Raw genomic sequence first — 23,541 nt, 5'->3', positions numbered from 1 at the left:
TATATTTACTGATTATTACTAAATTAAGTTATAATAATTATTATTGTGATTCTTCTGCCTTCAATCTTTCCCATGGGTTTTGGCAAGAAATACCCACAAAGGACAGAATATGTATAAATACCCGCTAGAGGTCAGAGCAGAGTTCACAGACAAGAAATGGCAGCTTCATGATTACAGTGTTATGTTATTTTGTTGACAGTTGTGACACAGCAAAGGACAAATATAGTTGCTTGCAAAACCCATGGGTAAATTCCTGCTGGGCTCTAACCATGAAGAAAGTTCTAAAAAGAAAAAAGTCCTCTGTTAAAAGAGTTATTAGAAAATCCCATTGGGTTTGCATTGTATTATTTAGCTCTGATGGGCAGCCATCACCCAGGTTACAGGCACCTCGCTCTCTGGCTGCATCCATACTCACTCCAGTGGGAGCATCTTTTATGAGGCGACAGCACAGGACTTCATAGATATGCAGCCCCGGACACAAATGGGCTACCGGGTCTAGGAAGGGAGATGACTACTTTAATCACAGGCCTTCAAGGCGACCGACTGTCCTGGGCCCTAGCAGGCATGACCTCTGCAGACTCTGCCTGGGGGCAGAGATGACCTCTAGCCTCTGGGCTGCTGGGCCCACTGTCCTTGGTATTTCTGGCTTTGGATCATTGGGGTGCAGGAAGAATGGGAGTGCCTGAGGATCAACTGCTGCTGCCATGGAGGGCTTGCCTCCATGCTCTGCACGTCCAGGACCCTTTTTAAAGACCTGGTCCAAGGAGTGATATCAGGAGAGGAGACTCTAGCCTCAGACACAGATGTCCAGCGGCACGTGCACAATCAAATCGCTGGATTTTTCCATCCAGGCACAAGGGCCCACTCTGTGATGTGTCAGCCTCTCACTGGCTTGGCAGGTACTGCGAACAGACTCCGTGACTCGGTCACCGGGTGTCTGGCTCTTCTGTGATTGTGAGGAAGATCTGGAAAGAACGTTCATGGGGAAACCAGCTCCCAGCCATGGGAAACACAGGGACGGACTATGATTTGCACTGGGCAGAGAAGACCAAGGTCCTTTCTCATCCCCAGCACTTCTGTGACTCTCTGGTGATCAAAGAGAGGCAAGGGGGTCTTAGTCAAAATGGGAGAAAACAAAGACCAGGTCTTTCCAGGGGCATCACTTCTCTGAGAGTTCTTCCCCTGGGGACTGCTCTGGGAACTGTGTGACATGGGCTAAACATAAAAATCATAGCTAATGTTTAGGGTATTTCCACTGTGCCAGGAGCCATAGCAACCTCTGCAGCAGAAATCAGCAGAGTTAATATTTAGTGGTTGTGCCTGTATTTACTGGCATTCATCTAATAGCTTAGTGCCAAAGCTGGTTATTAAGTATTTTCAAAATCAGCCCTGGGTACTAGCATTGGTATCACAAATGTTTATATAGTCAAAAAATGACAAAGATCTGTCTAGTTAAAGCTATGGTTTTTCATCTACAGATGTGAAAATTGGACCATAAAGAAGGGCTGAGTGCCAAAGAATTGATTCTTTCAAACTGTGGTGCTGGAGAAGACTCTTGAGAATCCCTGGGGCTGCAAGGAGATCAAACCAGTCAATCCTAAAGGAGATCAGTCCTGAATATTCATTAGAAGGACTGATGCTGAAGCTGAAGCTCCAATACTTTGGCCACTTGATGCAAAGAGCCGACTCATTGGAAAAGACCCTGATGCTGGGAAAGATTGAGGGAAGGAGGAGAAGGGGACGACAGAGGATGAGATGGTTGGATGACATAACTGACTCAATGGACATGAGTTTGAACAAACTCCATGAGATAGTGAAGGACAGGGAAGCCTGGCGTGCTGCAGTCCATGAGGTCACAAAGAGTTGGACACGACTGAGCAACTGAACAACTAGCATTGGTGTCTACTTTGCAGATTAGGAAACTGAGGCTGAGAAAGGGTACCAGACTTGTCTGAGATCAGACAGCTTGTCTGTGCAGAGCCTGGATGCAAAGCCGTGCTGAGTACAGATCTTGGCGCTTCACCTTTATGTCCACTGTGTCCAAGCCCCAGAGTAGATACACCTGGGCAAGTGTGTTGTGTTCCTTGCAGAGACAAGCCTCCCACACCCCTGGACCCCCCACACCCCTGTGCACGCAGCACAGAAATCCCTTTCTGGTGGAGTCAGTAGGGCATGGCTTGCTGTCTGTGCAGCAATCCCACAGTGATGAGGGGAGCCGGGCTTCAGAAGTGCCAACTCTTCAATAAGAAAAGACCACTCAGCCTAAGAAGGAAGAGGGACACTGTTGGGAAAGGGAGAACCAAGAGAAATGAGGCAGGAGGGATGCCAGGCCTAAGACTTGTCCTCTTGGGAAAAAAGTCAAGTCTTGGAATCAACTTCTTGAAGGGTCATTAAGCTGGGATTTCTCGGACACAGTCCTCCACATGCTAGTTACGTGCAGAGTGCTGTTAAGTATTTTGCCTGCATTGTCTCATTTAACCCTACAACAACCCAGCAATTCACAGTAGTGGGTGAGTTACTACTGTACCCATTTTACAGATCAGGAAAGAGAGGCTGAGAGAAGTTAAAGGATACAGCAGATCTGACTGCTGTGTAAGCCCATGATGCTTATAATCTTTATTCTATACTGGCCCCCTTTTAGGGATTTCAACAACAGAGAGACGTGCTTTTCGTACGGATTTGTTTTATACAGCTGTATTTCCTCAGCACCTGTGAGGAACCAAGAACTTCCATTCATTTATTCAACTGGATTGTTAAGCCTTACTATGTGCCCAGCCAGGTGCTGGGTGCTCACTGGGGAAGCTCAGCAGCATCCCTGCCTCACTGGTCTTATTGTGTTGGGTGAGGCCGGAGGAAGGGAGAAGGGGAGAAGGCAGTAGGAAAGTTGGTTCACAGAGCTGAGAGTTTCCTGTGAGCCAGACACTGTTCTGGGTGCCAAGTAATATGCCATTTCACCCTCTGCACAGACTGCCAGGTGGGTCACTCTTTTTTTTATTGAAGTATAGTTGATTTACAGGATTATGTTAGTTTTAGGTGTACAGCAGTGATTCAGTATTTTTTCAGATTATACTCCAAGTTATTACAAGATAATGGCTATAGTTCCTTGTGTTATACAGTGTATATTCATTTCTTATCTATTTTATACATAGTAGTTCTGTTAATCCCATACCCCAAAGTGGTCCCTCTCCCCTTCCCTCTCCCCTTTGATAACCAGAGGTTTGTTTTCTAAGCTGTGAGTCTATTTCTGCTTTTCATACATATTCATTTATATACATTTTTAGATTCCACCTGTAAGTGATATCATAGAGTATTTGTTTTCTCTAACTTCTTTCACCAAGCATAATAATCTCTAGCTTATCCACATTGCTGCAAATGGCAGTATGTCTTTTTTTCTTTTCAGCTAAGTATTATTCCATTGTGTGTGTGTATATATATGTATACACATATATATACATACATATGTATATATATACATATGTATACACACACACACACATATATATACATGTGTATACACACACACACCCACTTCTTCTTAATCCAATCATTTGCTGATGCATGCTTGTGTTGTTTCCACGTCCTGGCTATGGTAAATGGTGCTGTTGTGAACATTGGGGTGGTGCATATAACGTTTCAAGCTGGTGTTTTCGTTTTTACATATTTAGGACTGCGACTGCTGGATCATATGGTAGTTTGGTTCTTAGTTTTTAAGGCATCTCCATGCCGTTCTCCACAGTGGCTGCACCAATTTACATTCCCACCAACAGTGTGGGAGAGTTCCCTTAGACGACTCTTATTATCTGCATTTCACAGATGAGCAAATAGACTCGGAAAAGTTTGGTAATTGGCCCCAAGTCCCACATCCAGAACACAATGGAACTGGGTTTTGAATTCAGATATCTGATTCCAAAGCCTGTGCTTTTAACTGATGTTTTCTATTCCCTGCTTTTCATATGTACTGCATCACAGCTCCAAACCCGCAGAAGGCCATTATAAGCCCCACAAAACTAATAGGGAAGCCCGGGCTCAGAGTTCAAAGCAGGTGGCCCAAGGCCTCTCTGGTTAGCCTGAGGGTCTGAATCCAGGGACTGTGGTGCAGGTCCTGGGTGTGCTTGTTACCCTGCATCGCCTCTCTGGGACACAAACCTGGGCCCTGGGGAACCAGGAGCTAAGGTGCCCCCAACTCCCCAGCCAGGCCTTCTCCAAGTGCTGGTGGAATGAATGTTGTGTGGCAACACTGGCTGATATGTTTGGGGCTGGTGTCCAAGCATCTGGAGGGCTGTTGGAAGCCAGATGGGTGGAGAGCAGGGGCCTGAGGAGCGCCAGCAGGGGTGGGCATCTATGGAAGCCCCCGACCAAAGAAGGGGACTGGGAACTGTTGCGCTTTCTCCTGTACTGCGCATTCCCGAGCCATCCCCTGAGACTTCCACCATTTCTGTACGAGAAGACAGAGGCTGCTGATTCACAGTGAAAGGAAACGGCCCAGGTCTGAAACTTCCTGTTTATCTGGTATCTGTCACCATATCTGTGTTATGCAAATATCCTCACTCCTGAAAAATGCAGGCGTGTACAAACACACACACAGACGCATGCGCACACACACATGCATGCACAACACACACACACACACACACACACACACACACACACACACACCTGGCCCTGTGCAATTCCATTAACATGACAGCCAAGGTACTGGGGGAAACTGCTGTAGGAATTTATGATCATTAAAATAGCAGGGTTTTCATTTCGTTCAAAGAGCTTAGCAGATGTTCCTACCAGGTTAGCCCTTGCTCTGGCTCCTGGCCCAGCACTGGTCTGGTTTCTACCTGGCAGGGTCCCTTACAAGGGAGCTAGGGGATGCCTTACGAGGGAAGCAGGTGTGGGACAGGGTCTTATCCAACCTTTGGGCTCCTCTCCAGCCCGGGGAACTCCATTTCCTCCCAGCCTGGCTTTTCCCCATGGACTCCCGGGAGCTGCTGCAGTGAGCCCAAGCCCACAGTGAGTCGAGATAAAGACAGACCTTCACCGTGACCTTTTTCAGGGCTTTCTTCCAAAACAAGTTCAGGTCTGAGCCTAAGACAGCAACTTGCTGGGATGGTCTGTGCTTCCAGGGAAGCCTGAGACCCAGTCCCTGCTGCTGGCCGCCTCTCCACGACCCCCCTGCCCCTCCCCCCTGGGAAGCTTTTTTACAAAGGTGAATATGAGTTTCAGTTTCATAGGGGAAAGTGAAAATGACATGTGACTTACAGAAAATTCTGAGATTCAAAAGAACTGCTCTTTGTCATGAGTTAAATAGCACTCTTCAAACGGCTGAATGCTTTTCTCATATTCCCAGCTGCCTGAATGAGGGGAAAATAGATATAAATTGCTGCCGGAGAAAATCTGGTTAGCTGTCAGTTAAAAAGAAATTTATTTTCACTCTTTGCTCTCTTCCTGCCCCCACCCCAAACCCTCACCTGGACAGTGGGAGGGTGGCCTCTCCTCTCCCCGTGTAGAAAGGGATGAAGCTGAGGTTCCAGGGAGAGCGTCCATCACTGGCTCAGAGCTGGCTTCTCAGATTCCAGGCCAGTGCTCACCCCATTACCAAGGGGAGTGGCCCCGTGGCAGGAGTGTGGGCTGGGACAGGTCAAGCAGAGTGGACATCTTGGTTCTGCTACTTACCAGCTGTGTGAGCTTGCCAAATCTGTTTCCTCACCTGTAGGATGGGGTTGTTGTGGGTATGACAGAGAATATGGGTATAAAATATGCCTGGGGCTGGCTGGGGACCTGTGGATCAGGGAGGCATCATGATGACCACATGCTCTGGAGATGCTCACCGATTTTCATTAGGTCCTCAATCATGGCAAAAGGTCAGAGAGGACCAGAAAGATCTCCGAAGAGTGTCTCTAAAAATCTATCTTTCAGAAATAAGTTTGCCTCAAAACCTGCTCCTGCTTTAGGAATGCTTTTAGGGAGGAAAAGGGTAGGATGAACGGTGAAAATTTTTGTGAGAAAGATTCTCTTCACCCCTTGAGAGGGGTCAGTGTCCATTTCTACACTTATCCACGAACTTGACCTGATGTGTCTTTGCTGGCTCAGGCTCTGAAGAAATGAGACATCAGCCTGTAGTTCTTCAAACCCACAAATAGGAGACAAGTCCAGAGAGAAATGGGAACAAATGCTCTAGTGCCTCACCCACGTGAGCCAACTACAGACCCAGATTCAGCCCACCTGGCCACCGAGCACTTCCTGGGCCCCTGCCAGATGCCTGGCATGCTGTCGCGTATGGGGAGCGGGGAGACTTGTCACATGGGAATAACAGCCATGTCTCTGTTGCACGTCAGATACTGGCCTGGGTTCTTTGCAAATGGAGTTTCATTTAATGTTCCCGGGAGCCTCTCGGGTAGGCATGAGTATCCTCATTCATCAGCGAGGCATAGAGACGTTAAGCTCCTAGCCGGGGTCACACAGTAGCAGGCTGGCCTTGAATGCGTGTCCAGTCAGCTGCGGTCTGTGCCTGCCATTCCCCTCTGTAGGAATGTCACACACACCCTCAGGCCTGGAGGAATTAAAAAGCAGGAGGTGAAAACAAGCTCCAGGAGTTGGGGATGGACAGGGAGGCCTGGCGTGCTGCAGTCCATGGGGTCGCAAAGAGTCGGACACGACTGAATGACTGAACTGGACTGAAACACACGGCCCCAAACCCTCAAGTAGAATATAGGGGCCCAAGAGCCCTGAGGAGCACACAATCAAAGGAGCGGAAGGAGGCAGGGCTGACTTCATGGAGGAGGCGGGGTGGGAGGGGATGGGGGTGCCTCTGGGGGACGGAAGGTGGGGCCAGGGAGGGAAGCGAGAAGAATGGGGGAACCTGCAGACCCTGAGACTGGACTCCGTTGGCCTGGGGGCTCGTCAGAGGTCTCTTTCAATTCCCCTGGAGCTAGGGACAGAGCCCTGGGAGGAGGCTGGGCCCTTGGAGAGTGTGTCACCTGTGGGTCCTGGGCTCCGGCGAGTTCTCCCTGCCCCTCTGACTCCAGCGCCAGCTCGGGTGTTGGGCTGGGCATCTGCTCTGCTGGCTGGGAGCTTGCCTCACTGCTGGTTGAGGTTGGCGTCTCCCCTCGGGACATTGGCACGGTAAAGCAGGTATTGCGAATCAGTGGAGGCGGGCAGGTGGGGTTGGAGCAGGCACCCCGAGAAAAGAGGGATTGGAGTGAGGCCCTGGGACCTTAGAGGGGTGAGGACCTGAGAGGTGGGGGGCAGGCATGGCCCCCTTCTGCATGGAACCAATTATGGTTGCCTCAGTAGGTGCCAAGGCCACAACCCAAAACTTGGGTGTTATGTTTTATTTGGCAGACACACTGAGGACTTAAGTCTGGAAAACAGCCTCTTGGACAGAGAGCTCCCAGAGGGTAAGGGAGGAGCCAGGATATAGGAATTATATATAAAAAAATCAGGCAGTCAGAACATCAAAAGATGACTGTTAATTAAAGAAAACCAGACATTTCAAGTTAATGAACTTAGCGCTTTTCCAAGTATGGGAAGATGCAAGAGTCTGGGCTCACTGAAATCATTGCTTTGCTCGGCATCTTGGCTGTCTGGAGCCTGGAGCCTTACTCTTCATCCTGATCCCCTCTGAGTGCACAGTCAGGGCTGGCTGCTGGTTTGCTGGGCTCCAGGCAGCATTCCTTGTTTAGTGATAGGGAAAGGCAACCTTTTTCATGCACACTTGCACGGCCGTAGCCCTCCTGGATGGGCACGGTCTTAGCGGCTATGCTGAGACCCTTGGCTGTGCTCTGACGGAGGCTGCAGATGTTGACAGCTGGGGCAGAGCAGGAGAGGGAAAACACACTCCAAGGGAGACTTGTGACCGGCCCCCACCTCTTCCTCCTCCCTTCTGCCTGTCTTGAGGAGTCGAGGCCAGAATTCTAGGGGCCAGGTTCCACTTCTCTCCCATTCAGCATGATCCGGTATCTGGTCCCCTCCACCTCTAACCTGTCCCTCGACCTGCCCAGTTTTGTCCCCCACGTTCCACCATCTTATCCAAGCATGATTTTCTCTGGCTTGGCCACAGCCACGGCCGCCCACCTTGTGCCCCATACCCCCCGGGCCCGATTTCCACCTTGGCCTTTTCCATGTGTAAGTGATAAAACACAAATCAAATCTCCTTCACCCTTGCTTCATCTGCTTCCCGAGGGGGAAAAGACAAACTCACCATCGCGGTCCCAGGGGTCCTCCCTGATGGCCCCTTCCTGTGCTCATCGCTCACTCACTCATTCATTTATCCAACACGCATTCACTGAAGCACTATCACATACTCTTTTTAGACCCTGGGGGCAGTGACAAAACAGGGAAAAAACCCTGATCTCTTGGAAGGAAGTTTTTGGTGGAGGGAGGGGAGACAATCAGTAAACCAATATACAAGATGGTAGATGGTAAAACCAGGGAGAATAGAGAACAAGGACAGGAGCTAGGGAGTCGGGGGTTGGGAGGGGGCCACAGGGGAAGGCAGCCTCGAGAAGGTGACCTTGAAGGAAGACCTGAAGGAAGTGAGAAGTGGGTCACGAGGATGGGCAGGGGGAAACTCCTTCCTGCTGAAAAAACAGCAGTTGTGTCCTGAGGTGGGAACACACCAGGATGCTTGGCATATTTTTAAGGAACACCCTATCTACTGTTGGTCACTATCAGATATTTTTTATCATAGTGCTTCCACAATTTATGATTGTATATATTTTTTTAGACAATACTCAATAAAATGTCGGAGAAGGCAAAGGCACCCACTCCAGTACTCTTGCCTAGAAAATCCCATGGATGGAGGAGCCTGGAAGGCTACAGTCCATGGGGTCACTGAGGGTCAGACACAACTGAGCGACCTCACATCCACTTTTCACTTTCATGCATTGGAGAAGGAAATGGCAACCCACTCCAGTGTTCTTGCCTGGAGAATCCCAGGGACGGGGGAGCCTGGTGGGCTGCCGTCTATGGGGTCACACAGAGTTGGACACAACTGAAGTGACTTAGCAGCAGCAGCAATGTCTTAGAGTCTTCCCTCAATTAGCTGTCAGCTGTCTACAATCAGTGATGCATCTCTCTGACACCTGAATCATTCATATGACATCGTTAGCACAGGGCTTGGTGTCTCGAAGGTATTCAGTAAACTTGTAAACTTGTGTTAAATGAGGCAGTAAACCTGGCAGCTGGCACCATGAAGAGGACATGTGAGGAGTCCCTTTGGGGGTTTCCAGAAAATGCCTGGGACACTCTGAAGGGGGTGGAGGTCTATGTGAGCGGGTGGTTCTGTGTGTGGCGGGGGTGGGGCGCATCGCTGTGAGGTGGGCATTACTATGACACCACTGGTGATCGGCTTTTTTTTTTTTTTTAATTGGAGGATAATTGCTTTACAGTGTTGTGTTGGTTCTGCCGTTTCACTCTTCTCTGAGCTGTCCTTTCTTGTTCCAACAGCTCTCCCACAGTGGCAGGGGACAGTTTCAACTCATTTAGACCCCTCACTCTTCCAGCCACTGGTATGGAAAACTTGAGAAGAAAATTCTACTTTACAAGAATTTCTTGCAGACCCTGGAGACAGGCTTATTCTTTTTTGTGAAGGTCCCACCCAACTAGCAGTAGGAATGTTAAATATTGACAAGCAGGAGAAGATAAAAATCACCTTCCAAGGCCTGGAATTTCCCCATTCTTGAGCCCAGGCCTCCCTGTCTGAGAGACAGACTGCAGTGCCAACTCCATACCCAATCTCCCCTACTGTGGTGTTGGAGAAGACTCTTGAGAGTTCCTTGGGCTACAAGATCAAATCAGTCAATCCTAAAGGAAATCAACTCTGGATATTCATTGGAAAGACTGATGCTCAAGTTGAAGCTCTAATACTTTGACCACCTGATGCGAAGAGCCAACTCATTAGAAAAGATCCTGATGCTGGGAAAGACTGAGGGAAGGAGGAGAAGGGGGTTACAGAGGATAAGATGGTTGGATCACATCATCGACTCAATGGACATGAGTTTGAGCAAACCCAGGAGATAGTGAAGGACAGGGAAACCTGGTGTGCTACAGTACATGGGCTTGCAAAGAGCCAGAGACGACTTAGTAACTGAACAACCACCACCTTCGCCAGGCCTTAGTCTAAACAATCTCATATAACACCGCTATCAGGCAAGGCCATTCTGTGCCTGTGAGGCCATAAAGTGAGTCCAATGGACCACTTCATAAGTTTATCTAAACACAGACAAAACCAAGCACAAAATACTGAATATCTCCCTCCCCTGGCTAATGTGAATGACAGCTGCTTCTTTATCAATTGTGACTTTAGCTTTGATCTAATCTACCCTCCTTACAGATAAGACTTCCAAGGTACCAGACCATAAAGTCGTCCAATTTCCTGACAGAAGTCAGTCCAGAGCAAAGCCCTGCTTTCTTGGGCCCTCCCTAAATTCACCTAACCAAAGTTCAAGTCCTCTCCTTAGCTGCAGTAAGTGATTAGGCCAACTTGTTCAACTACAGGCATTCAAGTAAATCACATGGGTGTTAGTTACAAGACAGACTGGGATTCTGCATGATAGAACACTTGCTCTAACTCATACCCAGCAGTGGAGCATCGGGCCACGTGTTGAGTAGCAAGGCAGTCAAGAATAGTTGGTTCCAATGCTAGAAGCACTTGATTTTGACCACTGGGCCCCTCTATGAACCCTGGACTGCTTTCTAGAGAAAACATACCTGTATTTCAGCAAGTCACTGCTGTTACCAGCAGTTAATACAGTACACTGTCCTTAGACAGACTTGTGGTCCCAGCTGACAGGGCCTTGTAGTGACCCAGTGTGTGCAGGCCTAAACTGAGCTCGGGGAATGGTTGACCAAAATATGTTGTCTTGGAGGCAACATTTTGAGCTCGCCCCTCCTCGCCCTGTCTCACCACCCTCACCTAAGAGCACCTCCGCGCCTTTGCTGTTACTTCAGCCACGGCGCCCTTTCCGCTCCCTCCCCTCCTCCCAGTCGACGGCTAAGTCTTCCTCAGCTCATCATCTTGACCCACTGAGGCTGCCCGGGGTCTTCTTTGTGCTCCTAGGGAACCTGGCCTCCCTCGACCCTCGCTCTTTTTCAGGATACCCAACATTTCTTTATTTTGTGTTCCTCTCTCTGTCCATTGATCGTCAACGCCTACAGGGCAGGAACCATGTTCTGTTCATCGTCACCTCCCTGGAGTAGTCTGCAACACTCAGTAAATACGAAACTGAACTGAAGGCTCTAGCCCCCACGGTTTGCCCCTTAACCTCTGTCCAACTGGACAAAGGTTAGAAAGGAATAGTGAAAGAAACCTTCACTTCACAATGTTTTTCCTTTTCAGCCTGTGTGAAATTGGGGGACTCCAGGGGGTTTAGGTGTGAAATCCGGGGACCCCACGGGGTTTAGATGTGACGCTCTAGGTCATACTTCCCCCTGGAAACTTGGCCCCCAAGAAAAACGTGGGCTTCTGAAAAACCACAGGTATATGAATTAGTGTTTAGTAAATGACTCTTAAACTGAAAGCTGGGATTCGTCTATGTTGAATATGTTTATAAATCAGCTGAAAAGCAAATGCGTCTCAGCCCCAGGGTGAGTTCCACGCGCTGACCTGAGCACTGGCATCACCTGGCAGCTGCTTGGAAACATGAATTCTTGGAACCGCTCCCTGCGCCCCCATGGATCCTACCAAATCAGAATTCAGGCATCCGTATAAATCTCCAGGTGATCAAACTCAGCTCCCAGACACAACAAAAAAACAGTTAGCTATAGTAATAGCTCCCATCTAAGCAAGTGGGCTCACGCTGTACATTCCTTACTTTCCAATCTTACAACAGCTGAAGGGAAGCTGTTGAAAATAGACTTTTAAAAGCCACAGAAAGAGAAATGCTAATGACAATACCTGTATAGTGATGGTGACGATGACAACAGTGGTGTACACTCTGTGCGTTGGGGTCTGTAACTATACGACTGTGTCTGGGGAAACCTTTGTAAGGCAATAAGCTAAAATGCTCACAGTAGCTGGTTTAGGAGTAATTCTCCCCCTCTTCTCTAAGTTAAAAAAAATTAATTTTTGTATTATTTATATAATAGAAAGATGCAAGCAAGTGTGCTAAGTGGCCTGAGTCCTGTCTGACTCTGCAACCACATGGACTGTAGCCTGACAATCCTCTGTCCATGGGATTCTCCAGACAAGAATACTGGAGTAGGTTGCCATGCCCTCCTCCAGGGGATCTTCCCAACCCAGGGAGCGAATCCGGGTCTCCTGCATTGCAGGTGGATTCTTTACCATATGGGCCACCAGGGAAGCCAATAACAGAATGATGTATTTATTCAACTGGAAATTCTGTTCTGACTTCAGACTATCAGGGACAGAAGGGGCTGGAGATTGGGATGATTTGGTAGCCTCCACAGCACCAGAGCAGCAGCCTTTCTCAGGGTTGAAGGCGGGAGGGGGGATGGGCAGGCACATGAAGTGGAAATGCCATCAGGGTATTTTGGGGGAACAATTTTAGTACAAGAGACAAAAACCAAACTCAAACTGGACTGTGCCAAAATAAGTAAGAGAGAGAGAGAAGAATGAGGAGGAGGAGGAGGTAGTCTGGAAGGGAGGGAAGGAAAGAGAAAGACAGAGGGAGGGAAGGAAAGAAGGAGAGAGAGGGAAAGGTGGAGAGGAATTTGCCTGATTCTGTAAGTTAAAATACCAGCTGGAGCCGGGATGCTCTCAGGATTCTGCCCACCTCTTAGCCCCCCTTTCCTCAGCATCAGCTCCACTCCCAGACTAGCAGTGTCTGCCGAAGTTGTCTCTGATTGGCCCAGCCTGGGTTCTTTTTTTCTTTTTAAAAAATGTATTTATTTATTTATTTTTGGCTGCACTGGGTCTTCAGAGCTGTGCTCGGACTTTTCTCTAGTTGCAATGAGCGGGGGCTACTCCTTGTGGTTCCAGGGCTTCTCATCACAGTGGCTTCTCTTGTTGAAGAGCACGGATTCTAGAGTGTGGGGGCTTCAGTAGTGATGGCACAGAGGCTCAGTTTTCCCCAGGCATGTGGGATCTTCCCAGAGCAGGGATCTAACCCACGTCCCCTGCACTGGCAGGCGGATGCTTGACCACTGGACCACCAGTGAAGTCCCCAGCCTGGGTTCTGTGTCCAGTCCTAGGGCCTGGGCCAGGTGCCCCTACAGGAGCACATCAACAGAGAGGGTCGAAGAGTGCTCCCCTAAGGAAAGCCGAAAGGCTGCTGTCAGAAGGACAAGGTGCAGGGCAGGAAGAATCATGGATAACTGCTTCAGTCCATCGATACTGGTGCTCAGAGACTGACTCCTAAGTAGGTCCCGGGCATTTTTCAGACTTGGGCTGAGAGTTTGGATAAGACCTTGGGTGGCTGCAGTCATCCAGAGAGCAAAGCTGTCCTCAGAGGCATGGGGGCGGTGGGGTGGGTTCTTACTCACCAAGGTTAACCCTGCGTGTACTGTTCTCCAGAGGAAGTGGGAATTTCCACATGGTAAGTTCCCTTCCCTGTACAATGAATTGCTATCTTGGTGAGAAACCCGTGGGCCGCTGGTTGAGAAGAGAGGTCTTCTCTGAACGAGAGGGAATTTACCACCTTCCTCTCGATGGTGACAGGGCTGGGTGTGGATTGATTCATCTGCAGATGTATACATCTCTGTAGACACCATACTGCTGGCCTCTGCAAAATACATGCCTGGAGTTCATTTCTGCCAGCCAGGATATGTCACCTTTGTCATAACCACTCTCTCCCCCCACCCCTGCACCCTGTGGGCCTGGAGTTCCCCAGTTGGAACCAGATGAGAGATCTCTGAGCCCAGGGATTGCAGAGGTGGGGCTGGGGGAGGGAGAGGGTGATAAGTTGTTTGGCAGCGGCCAAGGGCCTGGCCTGGGCCTCTCTCTCCTGGGCTGTCTCTTCCACACTGAGTTTCTAACCTGAGCCTCCAAGGTCATGCCTATCTCATCTCGTGCCCAGGGTGCTCAGATTCCTCTTTCCCTTAAGCCCCCAGCCAGAGCTTAGAGCCCTGGTCATTGTTCCCGGAGCCCCGTCCTCCCAGTGAGGGGATGGATGGAAGCCACACAGGTGCCATGGAATCATGGAGCTCTATGTGCTGCTTCCTTCTCTGAGATTTCTCCCCCACAGTTACCAGGCCCCACAGTCACCCCCGGAAGGCTTCAGCGCCCCATGACAGATGTTTGGCTCTTCTCTGCTCAAACATGGGCTCTTCCCCAGACCCAGAACTGCACATCCACACAGAGCACCTGCGTGATGAGCAGCTGAGCAGGAAGGAGAAAGGCCAATCCTCCCCCTGGCACCAAGGGGTTCTGCGGGTTGACCAGACCTGACACCTGGTTCCGTGGAGTTCTTAGCCAGCATGGGGTCACCAGGGAAAATTGCCCTGATCTTGTCAACAGGTCATTTGACCTCCAACAGAGCCTCAGGACGTTAAATTATGGGTAAGTGAAATTTTTATGAGACAAGGTGGAGACTCTGAGAGTGAAAAAGATTTTCAACACTTACAGAAGAAGCCAGACATTCTCCCGATATTTCGCTTTCTACAGGTTCATTTCTATCAACATACAGATGAGACTGTTCTTTTCTTAATCTTTTATAGAGAAAGCTTTCTCTATAAAAGCTATACATTTATAGCTGTAACTTTATAAGAGAGTCACTTTATAGGAAAGAAACCTGTTGGACACCATTTTCACCAAGTGATGATGGTCACAGCACGTGATAAGCCAACATAATAAGTCACATTGCTATCATACACACAAACGATCTAATCAAAAGGGCGCTTTGTCACTGGAATGTTCTTCCTTAAAACCCGTAACCCCAGTTGAATCGTAGAAAACCTTGCTGTGCTGTGCTTAGCCTCTCAGTCGTGTCTAACTCCTTGCGATCCCATGGACTGTAACCCGCCAGGCTCTTTTGCCCATGGGATTTCTCAGGCAAGAATACAGGAGTGGGTTGCCATTTCCTCCTCCAGGGAAACTTCCTGACCCAGGGATTGAACCCGTGTCTCCTGCATTGGTGGGCAGATTCTTTATCACTGAACCACCTGGGAAACCCTGTTGATGCCATACCAAAGTTAATTTCTTAGTTTTGACAAGTCTACCATGGCTTTGTAAGATGATAACATTAGGGAAAGCTGGGCCAACAGTATACCAGAGCACTCTGTAAACAAACAAACAAACCTTCCTGGCAGTATCAAGTGTTTGGTAACTGTGTGGAGCAACTGGAACTTACACATCGCTGATTAGAATGTAAAACTAAACAGTCATTTTGGAAGACATTTTGGTAATTTTTTAATAAAATTAAACATACATTATGATATGACCCAGCAATTCTATTCCTAGATTTCTATCCAATAAAAGTGAAATTCATGTCCAAACCAAGACTTACATGCAAATATTCATCATATCTTTAATCACAATAGCCAAAAACTGGAAACAATACAAATGTCCAACAGCAAGTGAATGGAAAGTTAAGTGTGATATATCCATATAATGGAATGCCACTTAACGCTATAAAAGATGTTATGTCTCAAAAACATGCTGAACAAAAGAAGCCAGACTCAGGAGTACACCCTGGATGATTTAACTTGTATGAAATTCTAGAAAGGGCAAAACTAATCTCAGTAACAGAAAGCCGATCAGTGGTGGCTCCCCTGGTGGCTCAGTGGTAAAGATCCGCCTGCCGGTGCAGGAGACACGGGCTCGATTTCTGATCTGGGAAGATCTCACATGCCGTGGAACAATTAAGCCCGTCCGCCACAACTACTGAGCCTGTGCGCAGCAGCTACTGAAGCCTGTGCGCCCCAGAGCCTGTGCTCTGCAACGAGAGAAGCCACCACAGTGAGAAGCCTGCATCACCACTGGAGAGTAACCTCCGCTTATTGAAACTAGGGGAAAGTCCACGGGGCAAGAAAGACCCAGCATAGCCAAAAATGAGCAAATAAAGTTACTAAAAAGAAAAAGGAGGCAGATCAGTGGTGCTGGGGATTGGGGCAGTGATGGTGAGAGGGATTATAAAGGGGCATGAGGGAATTTTGAGGGGGTGATGGAAGTGTTAGACCTCTTTGTTGCAGTGGTCACATGGATACATATATCTGTCAAAACTCATTGAACCATATACTTCAAATGTAAATACTTAAGAGTAAATTATGCCTCAATAAACTTTTTTTTTTTTTTTTTTTGGCTGTGCCACACATCTTATAGGATCTTAGTTCCCTGACCAGGGACTGGACCCTGCCCCTGGTGTTGAAGGCCCTCAGTCCTAACCACTGGACCGTCAGCGAGTTCCCTGAAGTTGATTTTTAAAAGAAGCTTTCTTTTGACCACATTTACCCTTCCAGCTACCCTTCTGCAAGACTTCTGAAGGTGTTTGTACTCAGTGTCTCCAATTCTGTCCCGCGTAGTCTCTCTTAAGTCTATACACCAGTCATGCTTTTGCTCCCTGGAAACTGCTCTCTATGAATGCGGTGACCTCCATGTTGCTAAATCCAGTGGTCAAATCTCATTTCTCAGTCACATCTTACTTGACTGTCAGGAGCATTCTACACAGTTCACACCTTTTTCCTTGAAGCACTTTTCCCCTCTGGATTCCAGGACGTGCCAGTCTCTTAGTTTTCCTCCTACCTCACTCCTCCTCAATCTCCTTTGCTGATTCTCCTTATCTTCTGAACCTTTTAACGTTGAGGTGTCTTGGGATATTCTTCTCTGTACTCACTCTTCAGATGGTCTCCTTGAGTCTCAAGGCTTTAAACTCCACCCATATGCTGAGAAATCCAGATCTGTGTCGGCAGTCCTGATCTTTCTCCAAATTCTAGACTCATCATTTTAACTGCCTACTTGATATTTCTATTCGGATGCTGAACAGACATGTCAAATTCAACATCTTCAAAACTAAACTCTGGGTCTCCTCACATAAAACTGTCCATGTACAGCCTTTCCTACCTCTGTGGATGGCCTTGACATCTATCTTTTGCTTGAATAAAAAACCCAGGAATCACCCTTGACTCTTCCTCCTCCCATTGACTCTACATTGAAAACATAATCTGTCTATTCTTCATCAAGTTTGTTGCTACTACCCTGGTCCAAGCACCATCACCTTTCATCTGGACTGCTGAAGTAGACTCCTAACCCTCCTGCCTCCACTCTTGGCTTCCTCTACTCTCTTCTCAATGCAGCAACCAGAGGGACCCTGTTGAAATTTAAGTCAGAGCAATGTTATTCAAGGCTTCCCTGACAGCTCAGTTGGTAAAGAATCTGCCTGCAATGCAGGAGACCCTGGTTTGATTCCTGGGTTGGGAAGACCCACTGGAGAAGGGAAAGGCTACCCACTCCAGTATTCTTGGGCTTCCCTCATGGGTCAGCTGGTAAAGAATCCACCTGCAATGCAGGAGACCTGGGTTCAGTCCCTGGGTTGGGAAGATCCCCTGGAGAAGGGAAAGGCTACCCACTCCAGTATTCTGGCCTGGAGAATTCCAGTCCATGGGGTTGCAAAGAGTCAGACACGACCGAGTGACTTTCGCTTAACTTAATGCTATTCAAAATTCTATCATGATTGTCTCAGAATAAAAGCCAGTGTCCTTGGAAATGACCTGCAAGGCTTTGCCTGATCTGCCCCACTAGCTTATCCTGTGATTTCATCTAATACGCTCCCTCTTGCCCATTCCTCTCCAGGCACGTTGTTTGTGTGTTTAGCTATTTCTTGAACACGCCCTGCCCACCTCAGGGTCTTTGCTCTAGCTGTGTTGTCTGGATGCTCTAGTGGCCAACGTCCTTGTCTCCTTCAAATCTTTGCATACGGATTTGTTCAAACCTCACCTTCTCAAGGAGACCTGCTCTGACCATGACATTTAATACTGCAACCCGCCCCATCCCCAGCACTTATTTCCTTACTTTGCTCTATTTTTTCCTTTGTTTCCACAGCACTTACGACTTTCTAATATACTCTTCGATCTGTTCACCTATTTTGTTTCCTTCTTATTGCCTGTTTACTCAAGGGCAGGGATCTGTTTTGTTCACTGCTGTATCCCAAAGTCCTGGAACAGGGCCTGCCACATAGAAGCCGCCCCATAAATGCTTGTTGGGTAAATTAATGATGTTTCTCCAGAGGAAGCAAACCTCCTACCCCAGACTTATCCACTCAGATCTGACCAGGCTGAATCAAGAGACTGCAAGGAAAAGATGGGTCTGGGGGATCCCAGGCCATGTTAGGACTGAGAAAATTGAGGGAGGCTCCGGACTCCTCCTGTTTTCGGTTGTGCCCTAAGATCTCAGATCGAGTAGCACCTTGTTGGGGCTGCTGCTGAGTTCTCAGAGCCACTGCCCACTTCCTAGGACCGTATCTCCTGGGAACCTTCCCAGGATCAGACACATTTGTGTATAACAGCATAGGGCTGGAGGAGAAGGGGACGGCAGAGGATGAGATGGTTGGATGCCATCACTGACTCGATGGACATGAGTTTGAGCAGACTCTGGGAGTTGGTGATGGACAGGGAAGCCTGACATGCTGCAGTCCATGGGGTTGCAAAGAGTCAGACACGACTGAGCGACTGAACTGTACTGAACAATCCAGCGCTGTAGCCCAGTGTGGATACTGAGTACTTGAAATGTGGCCGGTCCAGATAGATGGGTGTTGAAAGGGTAAAATTTCAAAGACTTAGGGCAAAACAGAATGTGACATGGCTCATTAATATTTTTTAATATTGATTCCATCTTACTTTTTGAGATATACTGCATTAAATAAAATATACTATAAAAATTAAGTTCACCTGTTTCTTATTACTTATCAAAAGTATGGTTACTAGAAGATTTAAAATTCCTTCAGTGTCTTGCACTGGGTTTCTATGGGAGAGCCTGATCTGTGAGGAAAAACTGCTGATGTCTAGAAGTCAAATCCCACGAGCTTGAAAATCCACATTTCCTAAATGCAAGCTGATGGTCCCTTTATTTCGAGTCATCAAGAGATACAGCAGGATTCCATTAACACAAAGGCCCCTTCAGGATTTGACTACTTGGGTTAATGGGGACTTTTGAAGAAGCTTGGCTTTGTTTTCATTCTTCTACCATCTGGCAATGCTTTGCCTGAGGGGCCGAAAGCCCTCCCAGAGACGGACTTGGCCTCCCCCTTGGTTCCTCAGGTGGTTATTGAATTTCCACACGTCCAGGAATCAGGCAGAATGGGAGAGCACTGGAAGATAGAGGGCGGGTTCCCAGTCCTGTCCCGGAGCCCCTGCCCTGACCAGGTGGCTGGGCGGGAAACCGCTGTGCCCGGGGCAGTGTCGAGGCCAAGGTGGCCCCACTTATGCTTGCAGGATGGTGGGCACTGGGGGCTGACCTGCTTGGGCACCCAGGCCAGCAGGTACTTGCGGCCCAGGTCTTAGGCCAAAAGAAAGGGCTCTGGGTAATCAGCATGAATACAAGGGACCTGGTGCTGCTGGGAACTGAGTCTGAGATGGAAATATGAGGCTGTGAGCGAGGGTCAGGAAAGACCAGCTCCCACAGCCTGGGGACATTGTGGAGGCCCGGCCCCAGAAAGGGGTGCCCCAAAATGGGGTCAGGGTGACAAGGAAGACAGAATGAGGGGCTCAGTGTCCTGGGGACCTGGCGCCAGGTGGACGCAAGGATGGAAGGAGGGGCTGGGTTAGGGAGACTTTCTCATGTCTTCCAAAAATCTGTGAAAGGGAAAGAAAGTGAAGTTGCTCTGTTGTGTCTGACTCTTTGTGACCCCATGGACTGGAGCCTACTAGGCTCCTCCGTCCGTGGAATTTTCCAGGCAAGAATACTAGAGTGAGTTGCCATTTTCTTCTCCAGGGGATCTTCCCGGCCCAGGGATTGAACCCGGGTCTTCTGCATTGCAGGCAGACACTTTACCATCTGAGCCACCTGGGAAGGCCCACCCCCCCGCCGGCTGTAATTTTGCCATATTGTTTTTATATAATTGGAGAGAGAGGAGTGAGGAAAGATGGTCAAGGAAAGGCAACGTTTCTTGGACACTTGGCATTGGATATAAGCAATCTGCCCCCAGCCTTGCCTGGCTGTGGTCATTCCCCTCTGACCCAGGGCTGGGGATCTGGACTGGGAATTATCCTCTTCAGTTTCTCATGAAAAGCAAAATAGGATTTCATTCTCTATTTATTCCCTCTTTCTCACTGTGCCAACGGTAGGCTAAAAAAGAGAAAAGGATATGAAGAGCAGAAAAGGATTCACAAGAGATTGTAAGGCTGGAAAGTGTGTAAGAAAGGAAAACAAGATAATGAGATGTTATTTATAATTTGCTTTAACAGCAACTCAGAAACGCAGGTCAACCACTTACGAGAGGGAAGTGGGCTGCTTTGTGTGAGATACTCCAGGGATGGACTGGCAGGAGGCGATTTAGGGTGGGACCAGGGAAACCATGTCCCCAGCCAATCCCCCACTGGGTTACGGGGTCTCCTCAGCGGAGAGGGTTGCTGGGGATCTTGCCCAAAGCCCAGAGGAGCAGGGGCTGCCGGTGGCCAAGGCCAGGGTGAAGGGCCCCCTCTTGGAGCTCTTCTTCCATCCTCAAATCACTGTCCGCCCGTGAATGCACTTTCATCAGCTGCAAACTGTATTTATGGTTTCTTGGAATTTTCCGAATGAAGTAACTATTTTCTCCAGACCGTTTTCTTCTCAACTGAAATCGGATCCCCACTGTCCATGGAGACAAACAAAACAGCATGACATCACCCACCAGGGAGTGGTCACTTCAGACGCAGTAGCAGCTTCTTATTCAACATCAGATGGATGTGATTTGCCTTAGGGAGGTCTTCGCATCCTGCCCTGCCAGAGGAAGAAATGGTCCCCTGAGCTTGCCTTGAGGAGCCGGGAGGAAGGGGGGAGGCAGGTGCACAAGGCAGGCCGCAGGGCGGGCCTGGACAGGCAGGGCCTGGCAGAGAGATCGCCCTGCTTCCTCTCTAGCTGCAGAGATGCCGCTCGGGAAGTCATCACGGGATTCGCCCCACCTGCCGGGGACACCAGCTCGTGTCCCTCCTCTTTCAGAGTCCAATGCTCAGCGGACGGCCGCTGGGCGCAGAGAACACTGACCTGGATTCAGCTTCTGTTTTGCCTTGCAGAGTTTCTGAGCCTATTTCCCCCCTCTGAAAAGGTGGGGAGGGTAAAAAAAAACAAAATCCCCGTTCTGCTCCCCTACAGGGATGCTCTTGGACCAAACGAGAGAGGATGAATCTGGAAAGCAGAAGGCATATTGCCCTGTTCTTGCCCTCAGATCTCTCAACACTCACACGGTGGTGAGCTGTAGCTGGGGGGATTGGCAGGGGCACGGATCCACGTCCTCTTGAGCTGATAATGAAGGTATTATTTAATGAAAGCTCAAAGAAGAGCGGGAGGCTGACCGGTCGCTTGGTCACTCCGGCACCCGGTCACTCACCGCTTGAGGGCCTGACCAGTCACCGGAGAACAGAGGTAGTCCTGTCTCTCCGCCCACAAAAGCTTTTTAAAGTATAGCTCCGGGCTGCCACAGTTCTAGGTAGCAGTTGGCCTAAAGGGGAAGCAATCACATAATTATGCTAACGACTGAAGAGTTATTGCCCACCAGGCCCTGGGCTGAGCCGCTCACAGGCACTGTCTCCCTCAGCCTCCGGTTAGGGTTACTATTCTCAGCTAACAGATGAATGGGGCAGGGAAAGGGGGACGGTAACCTGTCCGAGGCCACTCCAAGCTAATTGTGGGCTTAGGATCCAAACCAGGGCTGTCTGACTTCAAGGCCCAGGTGTTTAACCACCATACCATTCTGTCTCCTGGTCACGCACAGAAGCTGTCTGTGGAAAGCGGTGCTTTATTTTGTTTTCATGTGAAGCTGGGAAATGGTCAGGCAGGGAGACCAAGTTGGGTGTGTGTGTTTCCCTTGGGTGCCGAGGGTGGGGGCACCTCCCTCCTTTCATATCCATCGTTGCCCCTCAGAAGCACCACGTTGACCTTCTATAACAACTTAATTTATCCAGAAATCAGGAAATGTCTGCACATGCTCTAAAAGGCTGACATTAAAAATAAGTTGACAATCCATATTTATCCCACTGCTGAGAATGCATGAGCAGTTGGAAGCCAGTCAATCCTAAAGGAAATCAACCTGAATATTCATTGGAAGGATGGAAGCTGAAGCTGAAGCTCCAGTACTTTGACCACCTAATAATATGAAGAGCTGACTCACTGAAAAAACCCTGATGCTGGGAAAGATTGAAGGCAGGAGGAGAAGATGAGATGGTTGGATGGCCTCACTGACTGAACAGACATGAGTTTGAGCAAACTCAGGGAGACAGTGAAGGACAGGGGAGCCTGGTGTGCTGCAGTTCATGAGTCTCAAAGAATTGAACATGACTTAGCGACTGAACAACAACAAAGCCAGTGAACCAATGTCAGGCCACTGTCTGGGTCATTAGGACTCCATTTAAGACAATAAAGAATTTCAATTAGCAGGAGAAAAAAGGTTCAGCCACATAATTTTAGAACAGGAATAGTTTCTTTCTAAAAAGAATAATCCTCTTGATTTAACAGAAGTTGTATTCCCTGTAGTCAAGAGGTTGACTTCCCTGGCAGTCCAGTGGTTAAGGCTCCACCTTCTGATGCAAGGGACATAGGCTTGATCCCTGGTCAGGGAACTAAGATACTGTGTGCCATGTGGCACAGCTGGAGGGAAAAAAAAAAAAAAGCTGTGTTTTGAGCAGGATCAGATGTTTAGCTTGCAGCAAGAGAATCGTGATTTTGGAGAGTGGGAGGTCCCTTCTACTCATGGCTTTCTTTGAGTGAGGGCCAGAGAACAAGATCATTACTTGCCTTCTGAGTCTCAATCTCTCTTCCAACTATAGCTCAAGATGTGGGCAGGGCAGTCCTTAGCAAAGTCTAAGGTTTATCAGAAGGGAAATAAAAGAGCATTGCTTCCTTGCGTTGGAGGCTGGGGCTGCCACTTTCTATAATGGGAATTTCAGAATGGCTGAAGGTTAATGAAGCATCTAATGTGTTCCCATTTCAGACTAACACATGTATTTTGAAGATCCTAAGAAGTATAGGAAGTACAGTATATAAGTATAGGGTTTCTAGGCTCAGCCATTAAAACATGTTTGTAATTAGGCAAGATGATGTCTTGACAGCGCCAATGTCATCACAGATACAAAAACCAGGAGAGAAAAGTCTTCTGCTTCCTAAACAGAAACCAAGCTCAATTAGAATGAAAACATAAGCTTCGACATTCTCATTTCCAAGTTACAATCAAGAGTACTTCTAACAGAGGAATCCCTTATAAAGAATTTAGCAAATGTGGTCACCAACATCTGGATCTTTTCTCATAGAACTCAGTGGAAATCACCCTCTTGAGTCTTACAGGGTGTGCATTTGGAATTTTAAAATGTCACAGTTGGTTATAAAGGTACTTCCTTTCCCAGTGTATACTTGAGATGGGACAGTTCAGAGGTTATGAGCTGAGATATTTCCCTTCTCCCTCTCAGTGGAGAGGTCTCTGGATTCAACCAACAGCTGAAAGGCTCTTTCACCAAGGAGGAGCTACCAGA

At 48.4% G+C, this 23,541-nt stretch overlaps 1 protein-coding gene and 1 non-coding gene across 3 annotated transcripts in view; both read right to left on the bottom strand.

Annotated features, from left to right (window-relative positions):
• Positions 1-5,394: 5,394 nt before the first annotated feature.
• ANKRD46 (ankyrin repeat domain 46) overlaps positions 5,395-23,541 on the bottom strand; it is a 68,003-nt gene continuing 49,856 nt past the window's right edge. The window contains exon 6 of one of the 2 annotated variants that reach the window (XM_061439277.1): positions 5,395-6,541. In XM_061439277.1, the coding sequence (XP_061295261.1) occupies positions 6,536-6,541 (6 nt within the window). In that variant the 3' untranslated portion in view covers positions 5,395-6,535. Of the gene's footprint in view, positions 6,542-11,701; positions 13,674-23,541 lie in introns of those variants that run through there. The other variant, XM_061439273.1, reaches the window with a different exon arrangement.
• Positions 19,820-19,891, bottom strand: TRNAC-GCA (transfer RNA cysteine (anticodon GCA)). Its single transcript has one exon. It is a non-coding gene; the product is annotated as a tRNA-Cys (tRNA).

The sequence above is a fragment of the Bos javanicus genome, chromosome 14 (assembly GCF_032452875.1).
Source record: "Bos javanicus breed banteng chromosome 14, ARS-OSU_banteng_1.0, whole genome shotgun sequence".
Classification (NCBI taxonomy): Eukaryota; Metazoa; Chordata; class Mammalia; order Artiodactyla; family Bovidae; genus Bos; species Bos javanicus.
The sequence above is the reverse complement of the archived record's forward strand: the minus strand, read 5'-3'. Positions and strand labels throughout refer to the sequence as shown.